The sequence below is a fragment of the Plecotus auritus genome (genome assembly GCF_963455305.1).
Source record: "Plecotus auritus genome assembly, chromosome: X".
In the NCBI taxonomy this organism is placed as follows: Eukaryota; Metazoa; Chordata; class Mammalia; order Chiroptera; family Vespertilionidae; genus Plecotus; species Plecotus auritus.
Window position 1 is genome coordinate 85418011 of NC_137784.1, and position 17132 is coordinate 85435142.

The 17132-nt window shown below is 41.3% G+C and overlaps 1 protein-coding gene across 2 annotated transcripts in view; it reads left to right on the plus strand.

The window, feature by feature from the left end:
- The window catches only part of COL4A5 (collagen type IV alpha 5 chain), a 365159-nt gene that overhangs the window by 185234 nt on the left and 162793 nt on the right, over positions 1-17132 (plus strand). For both annotated transcript variants that reach the window (XM_080651978.1, XM_080651979.1), the window contains exons 20-27: positions 3536-3709; positions 4048-4131; positions 7940-8032; positions 9722-9792; positions 11563-11754; positions 12547-12715; positions 16521-16613; positions 16712-16816. In XM_080651978.1, the coding sequence (XP_080508104.1) occupies positions 3536-3709; positions 4048-4131; positions 7940-8032; positions 9722-9792; positions 11563-11754; positions 12547-12715; positions 16521-16613; positions 16712-16816 (981 nt within the window). The remainder of the gene's footprint in view (positions 1-3535; positions 3710-4047; positions 4132-7939; positions 8033-9721; positions 9793-11562; positions 11755-12546; positions 12716-16520; positions 16614-16711; positions 16817-17132) is intronic.

A 17132-nucleotide genomic window follows, 5' to 3' on the forward strand; every position in this document is an offset into this window, starting at 1 on the left:
AATTAAGCCAACCTAAGATTACAAGGATGGTTCAACATTACTGTAGTTGACTACATGGATAGATTAAAAGAAAATAGGCCAATAGATACAGAGAAATCAGTCAATAAAATTTAATATCCATTGATTGTTAAAAGGAAAAAAATCTTAAAAGTTAGATACTTTAACTTGATGAAACTATGTACTTCTTACAGGAAGTACAGGACTGTAGATGAAATGTCATACTTTGTGGTGAAACATCAGGAACATCCTCATCAAGCAAAAAAAAAAAAAAAAAAAGATAATGATACTCAGAGCCACCGATACTATTTGTTCTTATACTGGTGATCACAGCCAATACACTAAGTCTAGAAGAAAAAAAGAGGTGTAAGGATAGAAAAAGAAAAACACACCAAATGGTTATCCACAAACCCAGAAAGTCTGAAATAATCAAAGGGCAAATTACCAGAACTTAGAATGTTTGCAAGGTGGACAGAAATGAGTTGCATACTTAAATAATTTGCCTTTTCTATATCAGCAATAAAAATTTAAACATACAACAGAAAAATTCTAGTTAAAAATAGTAATAGCAGTAAAATTCACAATAGTAATTAACTCATGAATAAATCCAACAAAAGATATGTAAGAACTCTGCAGAATTTTTAAAAGGTATATTTTTATTGATTTCAGAGAGGGAGGGAGAGATAGAAACATCAATGATGAGAGAGAATCATTGATTGGCTGCCTCCTGCATGCTCCTTACTGGGGATCAAGCCTGCAACCTGAGCATGTGACCTTGACCAGAATCCAAATTGGGACCATTCAGTCCACAGGCCTAAGAGCTATCCACTGGGTCAAACCAGCTAAAGCATCTCTGCAGAATTTTGTAAAATATCCTATCTAATAAAAGGGTAATATGCAAATTAACCATCATTCCGTCACAAAGGTGGCGGCACTCATAGCCACAAGATGGTGGCACCCAGTCCCCTCAGCCTCACCAGAGTCCCCCAGTCCTGAGGGGGCTGCCACTGAGAGTGGGCAGTGTGAGCGGCCTGGCAGAATGCTTGCTTTGTTGCCGTGGTGACAGAGGGTTTTTCGGCAGTGGGTGTGGTGCGGCCCCGGTGGGATGCTTACTTAGTTGCCGCGGCAATGCTCCAGCTGCGGAGGGCCTCTGCTGGATAGGGGGACCAGCCCGCAGCCACCACAGCCGAGCGCAGGCCAGAGAGGAGATGGTGGGTCCACCTCCCATGGAAGCAGTGTGGCTCCCTCCTGGCGCCCACACTCACTTCCACCTCCTGTGGAAGCTGCATGGCTCCTGTGGAAGCAGTGCGGCTCTCAGCAACGTGCTGCATTTCCCGCCAGCTCCCGTGGAAGCGGCAGGCAGCCTACTGCATGCAATATCATGCGATGGGCTACTAGTTATTGAATAATATAAAATTGATAAATGAATGGAGAGATATATTTTATTATTACTTGATGTGAGAACTCTATATTATAAACAGAAGATTCTACCAAAATTTAATCTTTAAATTCAAATTAATCTAATTAAAAATCCCGATACTTTTTACAATGAAACTAACAAGCTGATTGTAAAATTTATTTAGAAGAGTATATTTGTAAGTGTAATGAAGATGGTTTTTAAAAAGAACAAAGCAGGCCCCAGGCCTTCAGGATCTCCAGGTGATAGAGGACTCCAAGGAGAATAAGGAGTGAAAGATTTGATCCTCCTTACCAGTTCTGAAATCACTAGAGGCCCGGTGCACAAAATTCATGCATGGGGGGGGGTGTCCTTCAGCCCAGCCTGCACCCTCTCCAATCTGGGAACCCTCAAGGGATGTCCGACTGCCCTCTCACAATCCAGGACTGCTGGCTCCCAACTGCTCGCCTGCCTGCCTTCCTGATTGCCCCTAACCGCTTCTGCCTGCCAGCCTGATCACCCCCTAACCACTCCCCTGCCAGCCTGTTTGCCCCTAACTGCCCTCCCCTGCAGGCCTGGTCCCCCCCAACTGCCCTCCCCTGCAGGCCTGGTCCCCCCCCCCCAACTGCCCTCCCCTGCAGGCCTGGTCCCCCCCCCAACTGCTCTCCCCTGCAGGCCTGGGTCCTCCCAACTGCCCTTCCCTGCAGGCCCAGTTGCCCCCAACTTCCCTCCTCTGCCGGCCTGGTCACCCCTAACTGCCCTCCGCTGCAGGCTTGATCACCCCCAACTGCCCTCCCTTGCAGGCCTGGTCCCTCCCAACTGCCCTCCCCTGCTGGCCATCTTGTGGCGGCCATCTTGTGTCCACATGGGGGCAGGATCTTTGACCACATGGGGGCAGCCATGTTGTGTGTTGGAGTGATGGTCAATTTGCATATTACTCTTTTATTAGATAGGATAGAGGCCTGGTGCATGGGTGGGGGCTGGCTGGTTTGCCCTGAAGGGTGTCCCAGATCAGGGTGGGGGTTCCCTTGGGGTGTGGGGTGGCCTGGGCGAGGGGCCTGTGGTGGTTTGCAGGCCGGCCACGCCCCCCGGTGACCCAAGCGGAGGCCCTGGTATCTGGGATTTATTTATCTTCTACAATTGAAACTTTGTAGCCTTGAGCGAAGCCAAGCCTCCTGCTTGCTCCATGGCCACAGCCATTTTTGTTGGGATTTTTTTATCTTCTATAATTGAAACTTTGTAGCCTTGAGTGGAGGCCAAGGCGGGCCAGGGCTGCAGAAGCTTGTCTTCCTCCATCGCCGGGGGCAACTCAAGCCTCCTGCTCTCTCCAGCTCCGTGCCTGCTGCCATTTTTGTTGGGGTTTATTTATCTTCTATAATTGAAACTTTGTAGCCTTGAGTGGAGGCCTGGTCTGGCCAGGGTGTGCAGAAAGCTTGGCTTCCTCCATTGCCAGGGAAACCAAAGCCTCCTGCTCACTCTGTGCCCGCAGCCATCTTGGTTGGGTTAATTTGCATACTCGCTCCTGATTGTCTGGTGGGCGTGGTTTGTGGGTGTAGCGGAGTGATGGTTAATTTGCATATTACTCTTTTATTAGATAGGATTGTAAAGCTGTAGTAATGAAAAAGTGTGTCAGTGGTGTAGGAATAGATAGAACAGAAGAATGTCCAGAAACAGACATATGGAAACTTTGAAATGCCTATTTTTCTCTTTCTAAAGACTTTCTAGTATTTTTAAGATTTAAAAGATCACAGTATCAAAGAAGAGTAGGTAGAGAGTTATTAGTATATTTCCAAATGTAATAAAGCTACTTTCAATTATTCTTTCTTACACACAAACTGGTACTTATGGTATTTGAAACTTTTCATCCTTTCTCCAGATATTGATTCTCATAGAAAACAGTAAGAATATAACAGGCATTATACATTAAAGTATATCTTATCATTATTTAATGTCTCATTGAGAACTAAAGTAATATCCCTAAAATAAGATAATTTTGATCATTTAAATGTTTTTTCATCCTCCCTCCCCCCCCCCATAATGTCTCACAAAACAGCAGAATATACCTCTGAAGACAGGAGGCAAAATAATGCTAACTCTGTGAATTGTTTCTTCTCCTGCAACTCAATTTTTTTTTAATCTTAGGGACTGCAGTTATGGGTCCTCCTGGTCTCCCTGGTTTTCCTGGAGAACGGGGACAGAAAGGTGATGAAGGTCCACCTGGAATTTCTATTCCTGGACCCCCTGGATTTGATGGACAGCCTGGGTCTCCTGGCCTTCCAGGGCCTCCTGGCCCTCCAGGTCCTCACATCCCTCCTAGTAAGCTATTCTTTTCTCCTAAGCTCTATTGTTGTTGTATTTTGTTTTCATTTATAAGTAAATCTGGTGGAAATTCACTATCATTCTTTGTGTTTCTGTTATCTAAGTGATTCTACATGAACTTCTACTTTTGATTTTTAGTGATTCTTTGAGGTTTAAATTTGCTCTTCAAATTCTCACCAATATTGTATCTTCCCTTTGCTTACAGGTAGTGGTATTACTGCAGAGAGTAACTAAAAAGATGTCTTTTTTTCTAGCCTGTCAGGCTTTTTTGTTTGTTTGTTTAGTCTTCTGGACATTTCACAACAATTAATTTGCTATCTTTTATCTTACCTCAGGTGGTGAGATGTGTGAACCAGGCCCCCCAGGCCCTCCAGGATCTCCAGGTGATAGAGGACTCCAAGGAGAACAAGGAGTGAAAGGTTTGATCCTCATAATTATTCCTTCATTCTTTCAAATCATTAGCAAAATCCCCTATATCCTCCACCCTATCTCAGCCATTCACTCCATGGACATACCTAAGACCATTTTATTTCCAATAGTACACACTTCCATAACCTTGATTTCATTAGTCCCATTTTCTGACCACTGTCTCTATCTTTTTACTTACTAACTAATAAAGTGACTCCAACATTACTTTAACCTCAGTAAGACGTACCAACTTTGACTATCACTCAACGTTTTGGTGTTTTTTCTTCCCTCTTAACCTACCTTAAATTCCATGATCAATTCATTATAATCAATTCCATGTATAAACCCTTGACTCCTTTACCCTCCACTCACTTCGTTGTACTCACTTGGGAGAAAAACAGCCCTGGTGAGTCCAAATTACCACCTCTTATAAGCCTGCATCTTCTCTTCATACTTTTAACACTTCCTCTTCCATTCTCATTTTAAGATTCTGACTTTGCTTCCTCTTTCACTGACCATTTGAAGCAATAACAATAGAACTTGCTCAGATTGCTATGACATTTACCCACCTACTTGCATCTGTGCCCGTATATTCTGCCTTCTTGCCTATTAATGTTAATACTCCTATTCAAAGCCTATATAAAATCTATCTTCTCCCTATATTCTGTGCCTTGCTTTTTACTTGTATCTTTTCTTGCACAGAAGTTATTAATTAAAAGAATTCCTATTATTAATGTCATTTTTTATTGTTAGTACTGTTTATGTCCTGTTTAGAATATTTGCTAACCCAAAGGACCTGATAATTTTTTTCCTAGAACTCTTACCAGTTTGCCTTTGTGTTTTCATCTTTAGTCTATCTTCAATTTATTTGGGGGGAGGGAGGGAGGATGGAAAGAGAGAGAGAGAGAGAGAGAGAGAGAGAGAGAGAGAGAGAGAGAGAAATGTTGATATGAAAGTGAAACATTGATCAGCTGCGTCCTTTGCACCCCCTACTAGGGCTTGAGCCCACAACCCTTGCAGGAGCCCTGACCAGAAATCGAACCTGTGACCTGTTGCTGCATGGGATGATGTTCAACCAACTGAACCACACCATCCAGGGCTGTCTTCAATTAAATTTTGTGCATAGTTTGAAGCAGGGAATCAAAGTTCATTTTTTCTCATATGTATATCCAATTGATTCAATACCATTGTACAAAAGAGCATCATTTTCTTGCATTAGCAATTTTGTTGTAAATCTTATGACTATTTATGTATGAGTCTGTTTCTGACCTCTTTATTTTGTTCCATTGTTCTACTTTTTCTCCTTACACCAATTCCAAACTAAATTATTATACCTTTATCTTGGCTTACTTTACATTTTCATGTGCATTTTAGAATTATCTACCCAACTTTTAATTTTGGAATATTCCAGACTTCTGGCCTTGTTTCCTCTTCTCTTCTAAGCTTATTCATTAACTCTCAAGATTTTATATACTATCTACTTGCCAATGTCTTCTACATTTATGTTTTCTGTCCAGATACAAGTCTTTTCCTCTAGATTAGTATATCCAACTGTCTACTTAACATTTTAAACTTCACATCCTGATTAAATTGAAGTCTTACCTCTACCACCTCCTTCCCCATAATTTTGCCAGTAACATATTTTCCTTCTTATTAAAAGCAGGCCACTCTAGCCTTCTGATTGCTTGGGCTAAAAACCTTGACATCACCCTTGATTCCCCTCTCCTTTTGGATTCTGTATGTGACACATGATAAAATCTCATTGGTTTTACTGTAAAATCTGTTCAGAATTAAACCAATTATCATCATCTTCATTGGTGTCACTCTGGGATGAGTTGCCATTTCTCCTAGATCACTGCAGCAGTAGCCACTTAAACGGTCACCCGGTTTCTACCCCAGCCAAAATCCTTCTTTTAAACCTTAAGGTATACCATGCTGCTTTTCTGTTTAAATTCTTCTACTAGATTCTCATTTCACTCATAGTTATAGCCACAGTATTTATGGTGCTTGTGTGATGTTTTATGATATGCCACTCATTATAAACTGTTAACTTTCTGACCCGGTTCTCCTTTCTCACTCTTCTCCAAAAATCCGGTCTCCTTAATTTAGCCTAGAATACTCTATACTTATTGTGCATGTACCACATCCTTTAAGTTTTTTATTATGTATCATCTTCTCACTAAGGTCTGTCCTGACCGCCCTATGTAAAATTGCATGCTGCGAACTATCCTTAGATGTCCAATCCATTTATCCAGCTCTACATTTTCCTGTAAACATAACATGTATGTGTATATATATATATATATATATATATATATATATATATATATATACATACACATATATACATATATGTGTGTGTGTGTGTGTGTGTATATATATATATATATATATATATATATATATCCTATCTAATAAAGAGGGAATAGGGAATATGCTAATTGACCATCACTCCATCACAAAGATGGCTGCACCCACAGCTGAGGCCAAGTTCCCTTAAGGAGCCTTAACAAGCAATCAGCAGGGACCTGAGGCTACACCCTCCCCCGCCCCTGTGGGGCTTGACTGGGGGACCTCAGACTGCACCCCCCGCTCAGCAGGGATTGACAGGGGACCTCAGGTACACTTCCCATCCTGGTGCTGGGCTAGGGGACCTCAGGCTGCTTCCCACGCCCCAGCGCCAGGCTGGGGGACCTCAGGCCACGCTCCCCACCAGGTGGGGCTTGACAGGGGACTTCAGGCCACGCCCCCCACCCTGGCACCAGGCCAGGGGGACCTCAGACCATACACCCCACCTGGCAGAGCTTGACAGGGGACCTCAGGCTGCACTCCCTGCCCCAGCACCTGGCCAGAGGACCTGAGGCTGTGCCCCCCTGCCTGGCTGGGCTTGACAGGGGACATCAGGCCATGCCCCCCACCCAGTGGGGCTTGATGGGGACCTCAAGGTGCACCCCCAGTGCTGGGTCAGGGGAACTCAGGCCACACCCCTGCATAGCAGGGCTTGATGGGGGACCTGAGGCTGCACCCCCCCACCTGGCAGGGCTTGACAAGGTACCTCAGGCCATGCCCCCCACCCAGTGGGGCTTGACAGGGGGTCTCAGGCCATATCCCCCACCTGGTGGGGCTTGACGGAGGACCTCAAGGCATGCCCCCCACCCTGGTCTGGGCTGGAGGACCTCAGGCCTCACCCCCCGTCCTGTTGCCAGGCCAGGGGACCTGAGGCTACGACCCCTGCCCGGCAGGGCTTGGCAATGGTGGGACTGGCCAGGTCTGGATCTAGCCCAATGGGGGTGAGCCGGCTGGGTCTGGGTCTCACATGATTTTGAGGTGCATGTGGGTGGGTGGGGACTTGACTCTGGGTCCCGCGGTGAGCGCCAGACTCTGACAGGAGGAAAGTTTTCATATACATTTTACTAATTTTCTTTCATCTCTGACACTTCTATTATAGAGAAAGGGCAAATAGCAATATTAAATTATTTCCTCTAATTAATCCCCTTTTAATGTGCATGTATTTCATGTACCAGGTCACTAGTATATATATAATTTGTCACCTTCATTATTTATTATTCCTTTCTGTTAGATTGTGAGCAACAGGGAGACATGAATTTTTCTCTGATCTGTTTGCCAATGTATCACAAACACCTATATTGCTCAGCACACAGTACGCACTCAGTAAATATGTATCAAAGAAATCTATTATAGATATAGGCTTCTCTAAATACACTGTTAGGTAGTAATATTGTTCCTTAGTGCTAACTTCTTTAGACCTTATCTAAAGAAGGTAGATGAGTAATATATTTTTATGATGGTTTTCTCTAGGTGACAAAGGTGACACTTGCTTCAACTGTATTGGAACTGGTATTTCAGGGCCTCCAGGTCAACCTGGTTTGCCAGGTCTTCCAGGTCCTCCAGGTAAAAACATCCTGCCTCTGGGCATCATGTTAAAGTATTTATTGGCTAGGTTTTAGTGAGCTTGTAGCTTCAGAATAATGCCAGCTTCTCATTTTATAGCTAGTCACTCATATCCTATATAATAAAAGGCTAATATACAAATTGACCGAATGCCAGAATTACCAGTCACTATGATGCACACTGACCACCAGGGGAAAGATGCTCAATGCAGGAGCTGCCTCCTGGTGGTCAATGTGCTCCCACAGAGGGAGTGCTGCTCAGCCAGAATCCAGGCTCACGGCTGGTGAGCACAGCAGCGGTGGCGGGAGCATCTCCCACCTCCACTGCAGCACTAAGGACCCCTGGGGGGTCCGGACTGTGAGAGGGTGCAGGCCGGGCTGAGGGACCCCCCCTCCCAGTGCACAAATTTTGTGCACCAGGCCTCTAGTTCATAAATAAATATGAAGTGCCTCTATCTGCTATGAAATAAGTTATGCTCTTGTTTCTAATAGCTGAAGCTACCAGCAGTTTTTATTAAAACATTTTGACACTATTCGTCCAAGAAAAATATCTCCCCTATTTTCTATATGGTGAGAAAAATTACTTATATAACATCAGACTTCTTTCTTCCAGAAAATTGGGGTATACCTGACCCCTGAGTATATTTTCCAGTGGTAGAGCTTAGTTATTGGGGATGTATCACATGTTGTCATGAAGGAATTGGACTTCTACAGGAGTTTGGTAACCAGTAGCCAATATTCCTCTTTTATATGTAATTTCTTTTTCATGTGTCTAATCAAAACCATATTTAATATCCATTGACCCACAAATCTTTTACTCAACTACCTCTTGGAATATCTCAATATTATATTATCTTGAAATCAAACTTTATGTCTATGTCAGGGCTTAAACTAGACACCAGATCTCTTACCTTTCTGTCCAGTGTATCTGCCAAGGAAACCATTTGGTACTTGGAAAGTCTTATAATTGCCGCTAGAAGTTAATAATCTAGCCTTGTGCCTTCAGTATAATGGTTCTCAAACTTGCGAGTGCATCAGAATTACCTTGAGGGCTTGTTAAAACCCAGATTGCTGGGTCCCACCCCCAAATTTTCTGATTCAGTAGATCTGGAGTGAGGGTCCAATAATTAGTAATTCTAACCAGTACTCATGTGATGCTGATGCCACTGATTCAGGGACCCATTTGGGGAATGCCTACTTTAGTAATATTTCCTCTAGTCATTGAGTACCAAAAGTTTCTCATAAACCAAATTTTAGGTAGTGACAAACTAAATAAAGAGTTGATGAGGATCTAGGAAAATTGCTTAAGTCAGAACAAAGAAAGATGCAGACTTTGCCCTTATCTCCTTCTCCCCTTGGCAGTGGGATGGTTAAAAGAGCCTCTGTGCATAGTGCTTGCTAGCTGTGAACTCTTGAGAGGATTTAGAGTTGGAAGTACCTGAGAATACAATATTGTATATAACATGAAATGTTAGATTTACTTAAAAAGAAGAATGATTTCTTCATTCTTAGAGCATAAAATCAGAAAACAAAAATGTGACCTGTTAAATGGGATTGAATGGGGTTCTGATTTTAAAACTTGACTTGCTGACTTAATGATTTTTATATGCTTTGTCAGTGATTCAGCTTCAAAGCTCACATCATTGTGTGTGTGTGTGTGTGTGTGTGTGTGTGTGTGTGTGTGTGTTAGGATCTCTTGGTTTTCCTGGACACAAGGGTGAAAAAGGACATGCTGGTGAAACTGGTCCCAAAGGATTAAGAGTAAGTTTTGAGTATATTATACTACAAAATAAGTTAAAGAAATCCACTTACACTTTGATTTTCACTTGTGGCTATATATTAAAGAAGTTTAGTTTTTCTATTAAATTTGATTTATTTGATTCCTTGATTCTCCCTGACTCACAGGACTCTCTTGATTAATACATTTGTACACTAAATGTTATTGGGTGGGTTGATGGGGTAAACTGGAGAAAGGAAAGTTTTAGAAATACAAAGAGCCCAGCCATTTTGGCTCAGTGGTTCAACATCGACCTATGAACCAGGAGGTCATAATTTGATTCCCCATCAGGGAACATGCCCAGGTAGGGAGCCTACAAGAGATGTCTGATCAATGATTCTCCCTCATCATTGATGTTTCTATCTTTCCCTCTCCCTTCCTCTCTGAAATCAATTATATATATATATATATATATATATATATATATATATATATATATACATATATATATATATATATATATAGCTAATATGCTAAGTGTCCTACCATCCAACTGGTAGCTATGATGTGCACTGACCACCAGGGAGCAGACGCTCAATGCAGGAGCTACAGTGACACACACTGGCCATTTACAGAGAAATGGCACTGTGGACCTGACACCCACAAAGCAACACTTGGCTTCTCCCAAGTGAGCTGCCATCACCCCGGAGCAATAGACCACCAAATTGCAGCTGATGCTGCCGAGACCCCATGGCACAAAATACAGCCCACAGCCCAGTACCCGGTAATGATGTCATATAGCAACACCTGGCTTCCTCTCCCTAGCGACTAGCCTCCTTGGAGTTTCTTTAGCCCAGGAACATGACTTGCTTTATAGCCAGGTGGAAACATTTTACACTTTAACTTAATGTCTGTGAAGCATTTTCCTGTGCCTCATATCGTTTGATCGTCACAGAAGTCCTGGAGTAGGTAGATAGGAGACTTGATGGAATCCTATCTTCTTTTCATTAGCCAGAAAATGGAGATTTAGAAAGCTTAGAAACTTGACCCAACTGAAAAGAAGTAAGAAATGGTGGACCTTGAAAATGACTTCAGGTTTTCTCACTATGCAGAATATTGTCAAACACTGCTGCAGTTAAATATTTCACCCTTTGTTCTCCCTGCGTGATCTACAATAATTATCTGGTTCATGTTGATATTTACTGCAGTGTTTCTGACAATTACCTAAAAGAGAAGTTGGGATGCTTCACTGGGCTGGAAAAAGTTTAGCTAAATCAGAAAGCAGGTCTAATTAAGCAAGTTTATTCTATATATGTAAAAGGCTAAATTGACACATGCATGCACGATACATATAAAGCTCTCGCTGGCACCAATCACATGCTTGTGTTTCTATCTGTCATTGTTGATTGTGAATTTGGTTGACACTTCTATTATAGAGAAAGGACAAATAGCGATATTAAAATATTTCTCCTAATTAATTTCCTTTCAATGTGCATGAATTTATGCACCAGGCCACTACTAATATATATATATATATATATATATATATATATATATATATATATGTATGTATATGTATATATATATATGTATGTATGTATATGTATGTATATGTATGTATATGTATGTATATGTATATATGTATATATGTATATATGTATATATGTATATATATGTATATATACAGTATAGATATGTGTGTATATATATATACACGTGTGTTATGTATGTGTGTGTGTGTGTGTGTGTACATAAAAAGAAAGTGATTTTCTCTTTCATTTTCCCCTTTTCCTTTATTTTCTTTATCCCTTCAGGGCATACCAGGAGGTCCTGGTGCTCCAGGCTTTCCTGGACCTAAAGGTGAACCTGGTGACATCCTCACTTTTCCAGGAATGAAGGGTGAAAAGGGGGAGTTGGGTTTCCCTGGTTCTCCAGGTCTCCCTGGTTTACCTGGCACCCCTGGACAGGATGGATTGCCAGGGCTACCTGGCCCCAAAGGAGAACCCGTGAGTTGGTTTGATATTCTTGGTTTTCTAATGTCAAATTGTTACTTAGGGATGTTTCCCTAGGATATGCTTGTTGCGACATAAACACCTGATCAATGTGTAAAAGAAAATGATTAATATATAGAAATGGTACTTTGTAGGGTTTCTTTACCACTCTTTTCTCTCAGTTGTTTTATCCATTTCTTATTTTTAACCCAGTTTTATACTAAGTAATATTAGCTATGAATAGGTGGGCAAAATGTTAAGATGCTTGTGGGTCAATGTAAGGTTCCCCTTCAATTACCCCACATGCCCTTGTCTGGGTTTATTTAGACCTAACGGCAGAAGTCTAATTTGCCTTTTATATATAGTAAGCTTAGAGGTTAGTGTGATTAGGTAGCCATTGTTAAATGTGTTATGGAACCTAAATGTTGAGCATAAATGAACAGACTTACTTTGTGTGCAACACATAGCCCAGAATATTTAGGTAGAAAGTGTTATTTATAGCAAATATTAGATAGACTGTAAACTTCTTGACATACTAGAATATAAACTTCATTAGGGCAAAGTGTTTTGTTTATTTTTATTCTTTATCTGTATCACCAGCACCTGGCACATAGCAGGAGCTCAAGAATATTTGTTGAAGGAACAAATAAGTGAAGTGGTCACACATACCATTCCATAGCACACACTTATACAGCTTGTAAGAACTATTTATGGCTGTATCATTTCTCTAGTTGTATTCAGTAATACCAACCTACAGAGAGTTAGTTGTTATATCTATGTTTCTGTATTAAACTTTTCCCTTTTCAGGGTGGAATTGCTTTTAAGGGTGAAAGAGGTCCTCCTGGGAAGCCAGGTTTGCCAGGTCTCCCAGGGAATAGAGGGCCTATGGGCCCTATTGGTATTGGCCCTCCAGGCCCAATGGGTGAAAAAGGCATACAAGGTGTGGCAGGAAATCCAGGCCAGCCAGGAATACCAGGTGAGTATGATTGCTTTGTTTTTAATTTGGTGCTTAAAAGAAGAAATGTGTTATCTTTGGCCACTCTTAACTTCCTTTCATAAGAGATATTTGGGCTTTTCAGAACTCCTTAGCAAGGAATACAATATGTGTGCTTTTATTATGGGTGGGTTCCTCTTTAAATGTTTTTCTGAATATCTTCATTTTTATTGTTTCTGTTGTTTTTCTTTCTACATCATATATATATATATATATATATATATATATATATATATATATAGTATTGATTTTAGAGAGAAAGGGGGAGGAGATATAGAAACATCAATGATGAGAGAGAATCATTGATCAGCTGTCACCTGCATGCCCCTTACTGGGTATGGAGTCCACAACCCGGGCATGTGCCCTAACTGGGAATCGAACCATGATCTCCTGGTTCAAAGGTCGATGCTCAACCACTGAGCAACTCCAGCCAGGCTGTTTTTGTTGTTTTGAAGTACAAGATACATAATGCAAAGTTTAGCAAATAATTTTATTGGGGACACACATGTAACTACCACACACATCAAGAAACAGAAACAGAACATTGCCAGCATCCTAGAAACCCCCATTTTCCTCTGTCCCTTCCTAATCATATCCCTTTCCATTTCTCCAAGAGAAACCACTGTCTTGACTTTTGCATAGTATCCTTCCATTTAAACCCTAGTGTCATCACTTAAATATGAATTCCCAAACAAAGTATTTTAAGCTTTTTTCCAATTTTTTATTGATTAAGGTATTACATATGTATCCTTATCCCCCATTGCCCCCCACCCCACTCCCATACATGCCCTCAACTCCCTGTTGTCTCTGTCCATTGGTTATTCTTATATGTATGCTTCTTTTTGAACTTTATATTAATGGAATTGTAAGATAAGTATTATTCATGTTAACTCTGTGTATAGCTACAGTATATTCATTTTCATTGCTGTTTAGTATCTTGTGTGTGTGTGTGTGTGTGTGTGTGTATCACAGTTGATGTATCCATTCTATCATTAATGAACAATTGGCTATTTTATAATTCAGACCTATTATAAATAATGCTTCTGTGTACACTCTGGTATATATACCCTGGTGTACATGTGCCCACACTTTTCTGGGGGCAAGCATCAGCAAATTATAGCCCATGGATTAAAACTGGCCAAACACTTTTGTCATGAATGAAAGTTTTATTTGAACACAAGCATTCACTATTGACTATGGTTGCTTTTGCACTACAACTGCAGCATTGGGCAGTTATGATAGAAACCATATGGTCCACAAAACAGAAAGTATTTACTGTCTGGTCCTTTACAGAAATAACTTTGCTAGTACCTGGACTAGGGTGTCTATTTAAGATTAGCATTTTCAAGGCATAGAATAAATGCATCTTAAGTTTTACTGGATAATTCCAAACTATATCCAAAGCAATTGTACCAATTTATATTTCTATCAGAAGTATTGGAGATTGCTTATTGCTCTACATCATCATAAACACTTTGTATTGTCACACTTTTGTATTTTTGCCAATTTTTTGAAATGTGATATATCTCATGGCAATTTTTTGTATCTCTCTGGTTACATTAAAGTCTAGCACCTTTTTATATATTTACTAAACATTTTCATTTCCTTTTATGAAATGTCGATTCAAGTGTTTTCTCCCAACAAAATGTATACACACTTTGAATGATTATAAGGTCATTGTTTATTAACATAAAGTTCAATTTTAAAATTTAAAAGAATCTACAGAAATTAATAATTTATTTGTCAATGCCTGTTTTCAAACTGATGATGTTCTGGTCCAGACACTGCTGATGACACAAAGCAATGGAATTGCAAACACCAATAATTATTTCTTTGCTATTTGTGCATCTTTAATTCATTGACTGTTGCTGGTTTTGTACTATAAAAACTTTATAATTTATGTTTCCCCTTAAAAAACAGTCTAGTGGCCCTTTAGTATAAATTTCATTTGTTCAAAGCTTACTTGGGCTTCATCCATTATTTCAAATCAGTTAAATCTGAAAAAGAGTGAAAATTAGGTGAATTATCAGCTGGTAAAGTGTGTATACATTTTTTGAACCATATGTATATTTATACACGTACATACAGGTGTTTCTATGGAAAATAGTACAATAATCCTATATAATAAAGAGCTAATATGCAAATGGTCATCACACCCTCACGCCCTCACACCATAATGGCTCAGACACTCAACACTGGGGAGAGAGGAATGGGGACCAGCCAGGTACAAATGAGCTTGTGATAAAGGAATGGGGACCAGCCAGGCTGTGGCCTGGGAGAGGTACAAGCCACCCATCCCACAGTCCTGGGTGCCAGTGGCTGCGACTGTGCCTGTGGCCCAGGAGAGGGACAAGCTGCATGCCTTGCAGTCCCGCATGCCAGCAGCTGCACCTGCGTCTGTGGCCTGGCCTGGGAGAGGTACAAGCCACCTGCCCTGCGGTCCCAGGAGCCAGCAGCTGGGGCTGTGACCCAGGAGAGGGGCAAGCCACCCACCCCACGGTCCTGGGTGCCAAGAGCTGTGCCTGTACCTATGGCCTGGGAGAGGGAGAAGCCACCCACCCCACAATCCCAGGTGCCAGCAGCTGTGTCTGCACCTGTGGCCCAGGAGAGGGACAAGCCACCTTCCCCGTGGCTCTGGGCGCCTGTGGCTGCGGCCTGGGCGAAGCCGCTCGCCCACGGTCCCCTGCGGCTGCGGCCGGCCCAGGTGAAGTCAGCCCGGGTCCTGGGTGCCTGCGGCTGCCCAGAGGAGGGAATCCTGGGTCCTGGGTGAAGATTGAGGCAGAGGCAGTTAGGGGTGAGCAGGCCAACAGGGGAGCAGTTAGGGGTGAACAGGCCAGTAGAGGAGCAGTTAGGGGCAATCAGGCAGGCAGGCAGAGGTGGTTAGGGGCAATCAGGCAGGCAGAGGTGGTTAGGGGTGATCAGGCAGGCTGGCAGGTTAGGAGCCAGTGGTCTCAGATTGCGAGAGGCAGTCGGACATCCCCTGAGGGGTCCCAGATTGGAGAGGGTGCAGGCCGGGCTGAGGGACCCCCATGCACAAATTTCATGCACCGGGCCTCTAGTTAATAAATAATAATACAAGAATAAACTCTGTTTCATATACTCACAACTGTATACCTACTTTTGCACCACCCTATATATTTTATGTATTAGTTCTCTTCTGTTAGCTATTCAAAATTTTTACTCGCTATGGCTTGTCATTTTCACTCTGTATGGCATCTTTAATGGACAGAAATAAATTAAAATGTCAAATTAATCAGTCTTTTCTATCATGGTTAGTGCTTATAATTTCATGTTTAAGAAATTCTTACTGAACCTGAGCCCATTTTAAGTCATTTCAATTAATAAGAAATAGGTGTACTTGAACTTTGCACATATAAAATCTTAAGGGACCATTAGTTTACTTCAATTTGATTCTTTAGGGCTCTTTTGACCTATATTTAAAATATTTTTATAGATGCCATCTTTAATCATGGAAGCTTTTTTAAAATGTATTTTATTGGAGTGACATTGGTTAATAGGATCATAATAAGTTTCAGGCATAGATTTCTATCATACAAGGTCTATATATTTCACTATGAAAGCTGTCATCTACTTTTTTCTTTTTGAAATTTCATTCTTCTGTTTGGTATCTTTCCTGAATATATAATATGTGATTGTTTTTCTTATAGTATAGATTTTTGTTAGATTGCATTTTCAAAAGACTATACTTTCTCTTTTGTGTTTTTAATTAGAAGATATATTTAGTCAAGAGAACACTTATTCACTATTGATTCCCATTTGCCCTTAGGTCCTAAAGGTGATCCAGGTCAGACTATAACCCAGCCAGGGAAGCCTGGCCTGCCTGGTATTCCAGGCAGAGATGGTGAAGTAGGTCTTCCAGGTAGGTGAGGAATGTATTTGACCAGGTCTTCAATACTTATTGGCTTCTTTATATGAAGGTTTCCCTTTAAAAAAAAAACCTGTTGCTTCTCTCCTCAGGTGATCCTGGACTCCCAGGCCAACCAGGCTTGCCAGGAATACCAGGTAGCAAAGGAGAGCCAGGTATCCCTGGAATCGGGCTTCCTGGACCACCTGGTCCCAAAGGTATGTAGGAATGTGTAGCAGGCAGGGTAAGTTAACTGGTTAGTATGACATTATTCTTTAACATAGTTTAGTTAACAATAAAATACATAAAGTGTGCCTTTTTTCTACGTATTATAAAGAATATAACTGAAAAGTCACAGCATGCATGAACTATAATTTAATTTTTCTTTTTTTAAAATAGTCCAGACAGACAAGAAAATGTCTAAATCACAGATATTTAAAAATTATATATAAGCTTTAAAAATCACAGTAATTATTATCTTTTGTGTTCATCATTGTATTTTCAGGGCTTAGAACAGTTCCTAGAACATAGTAT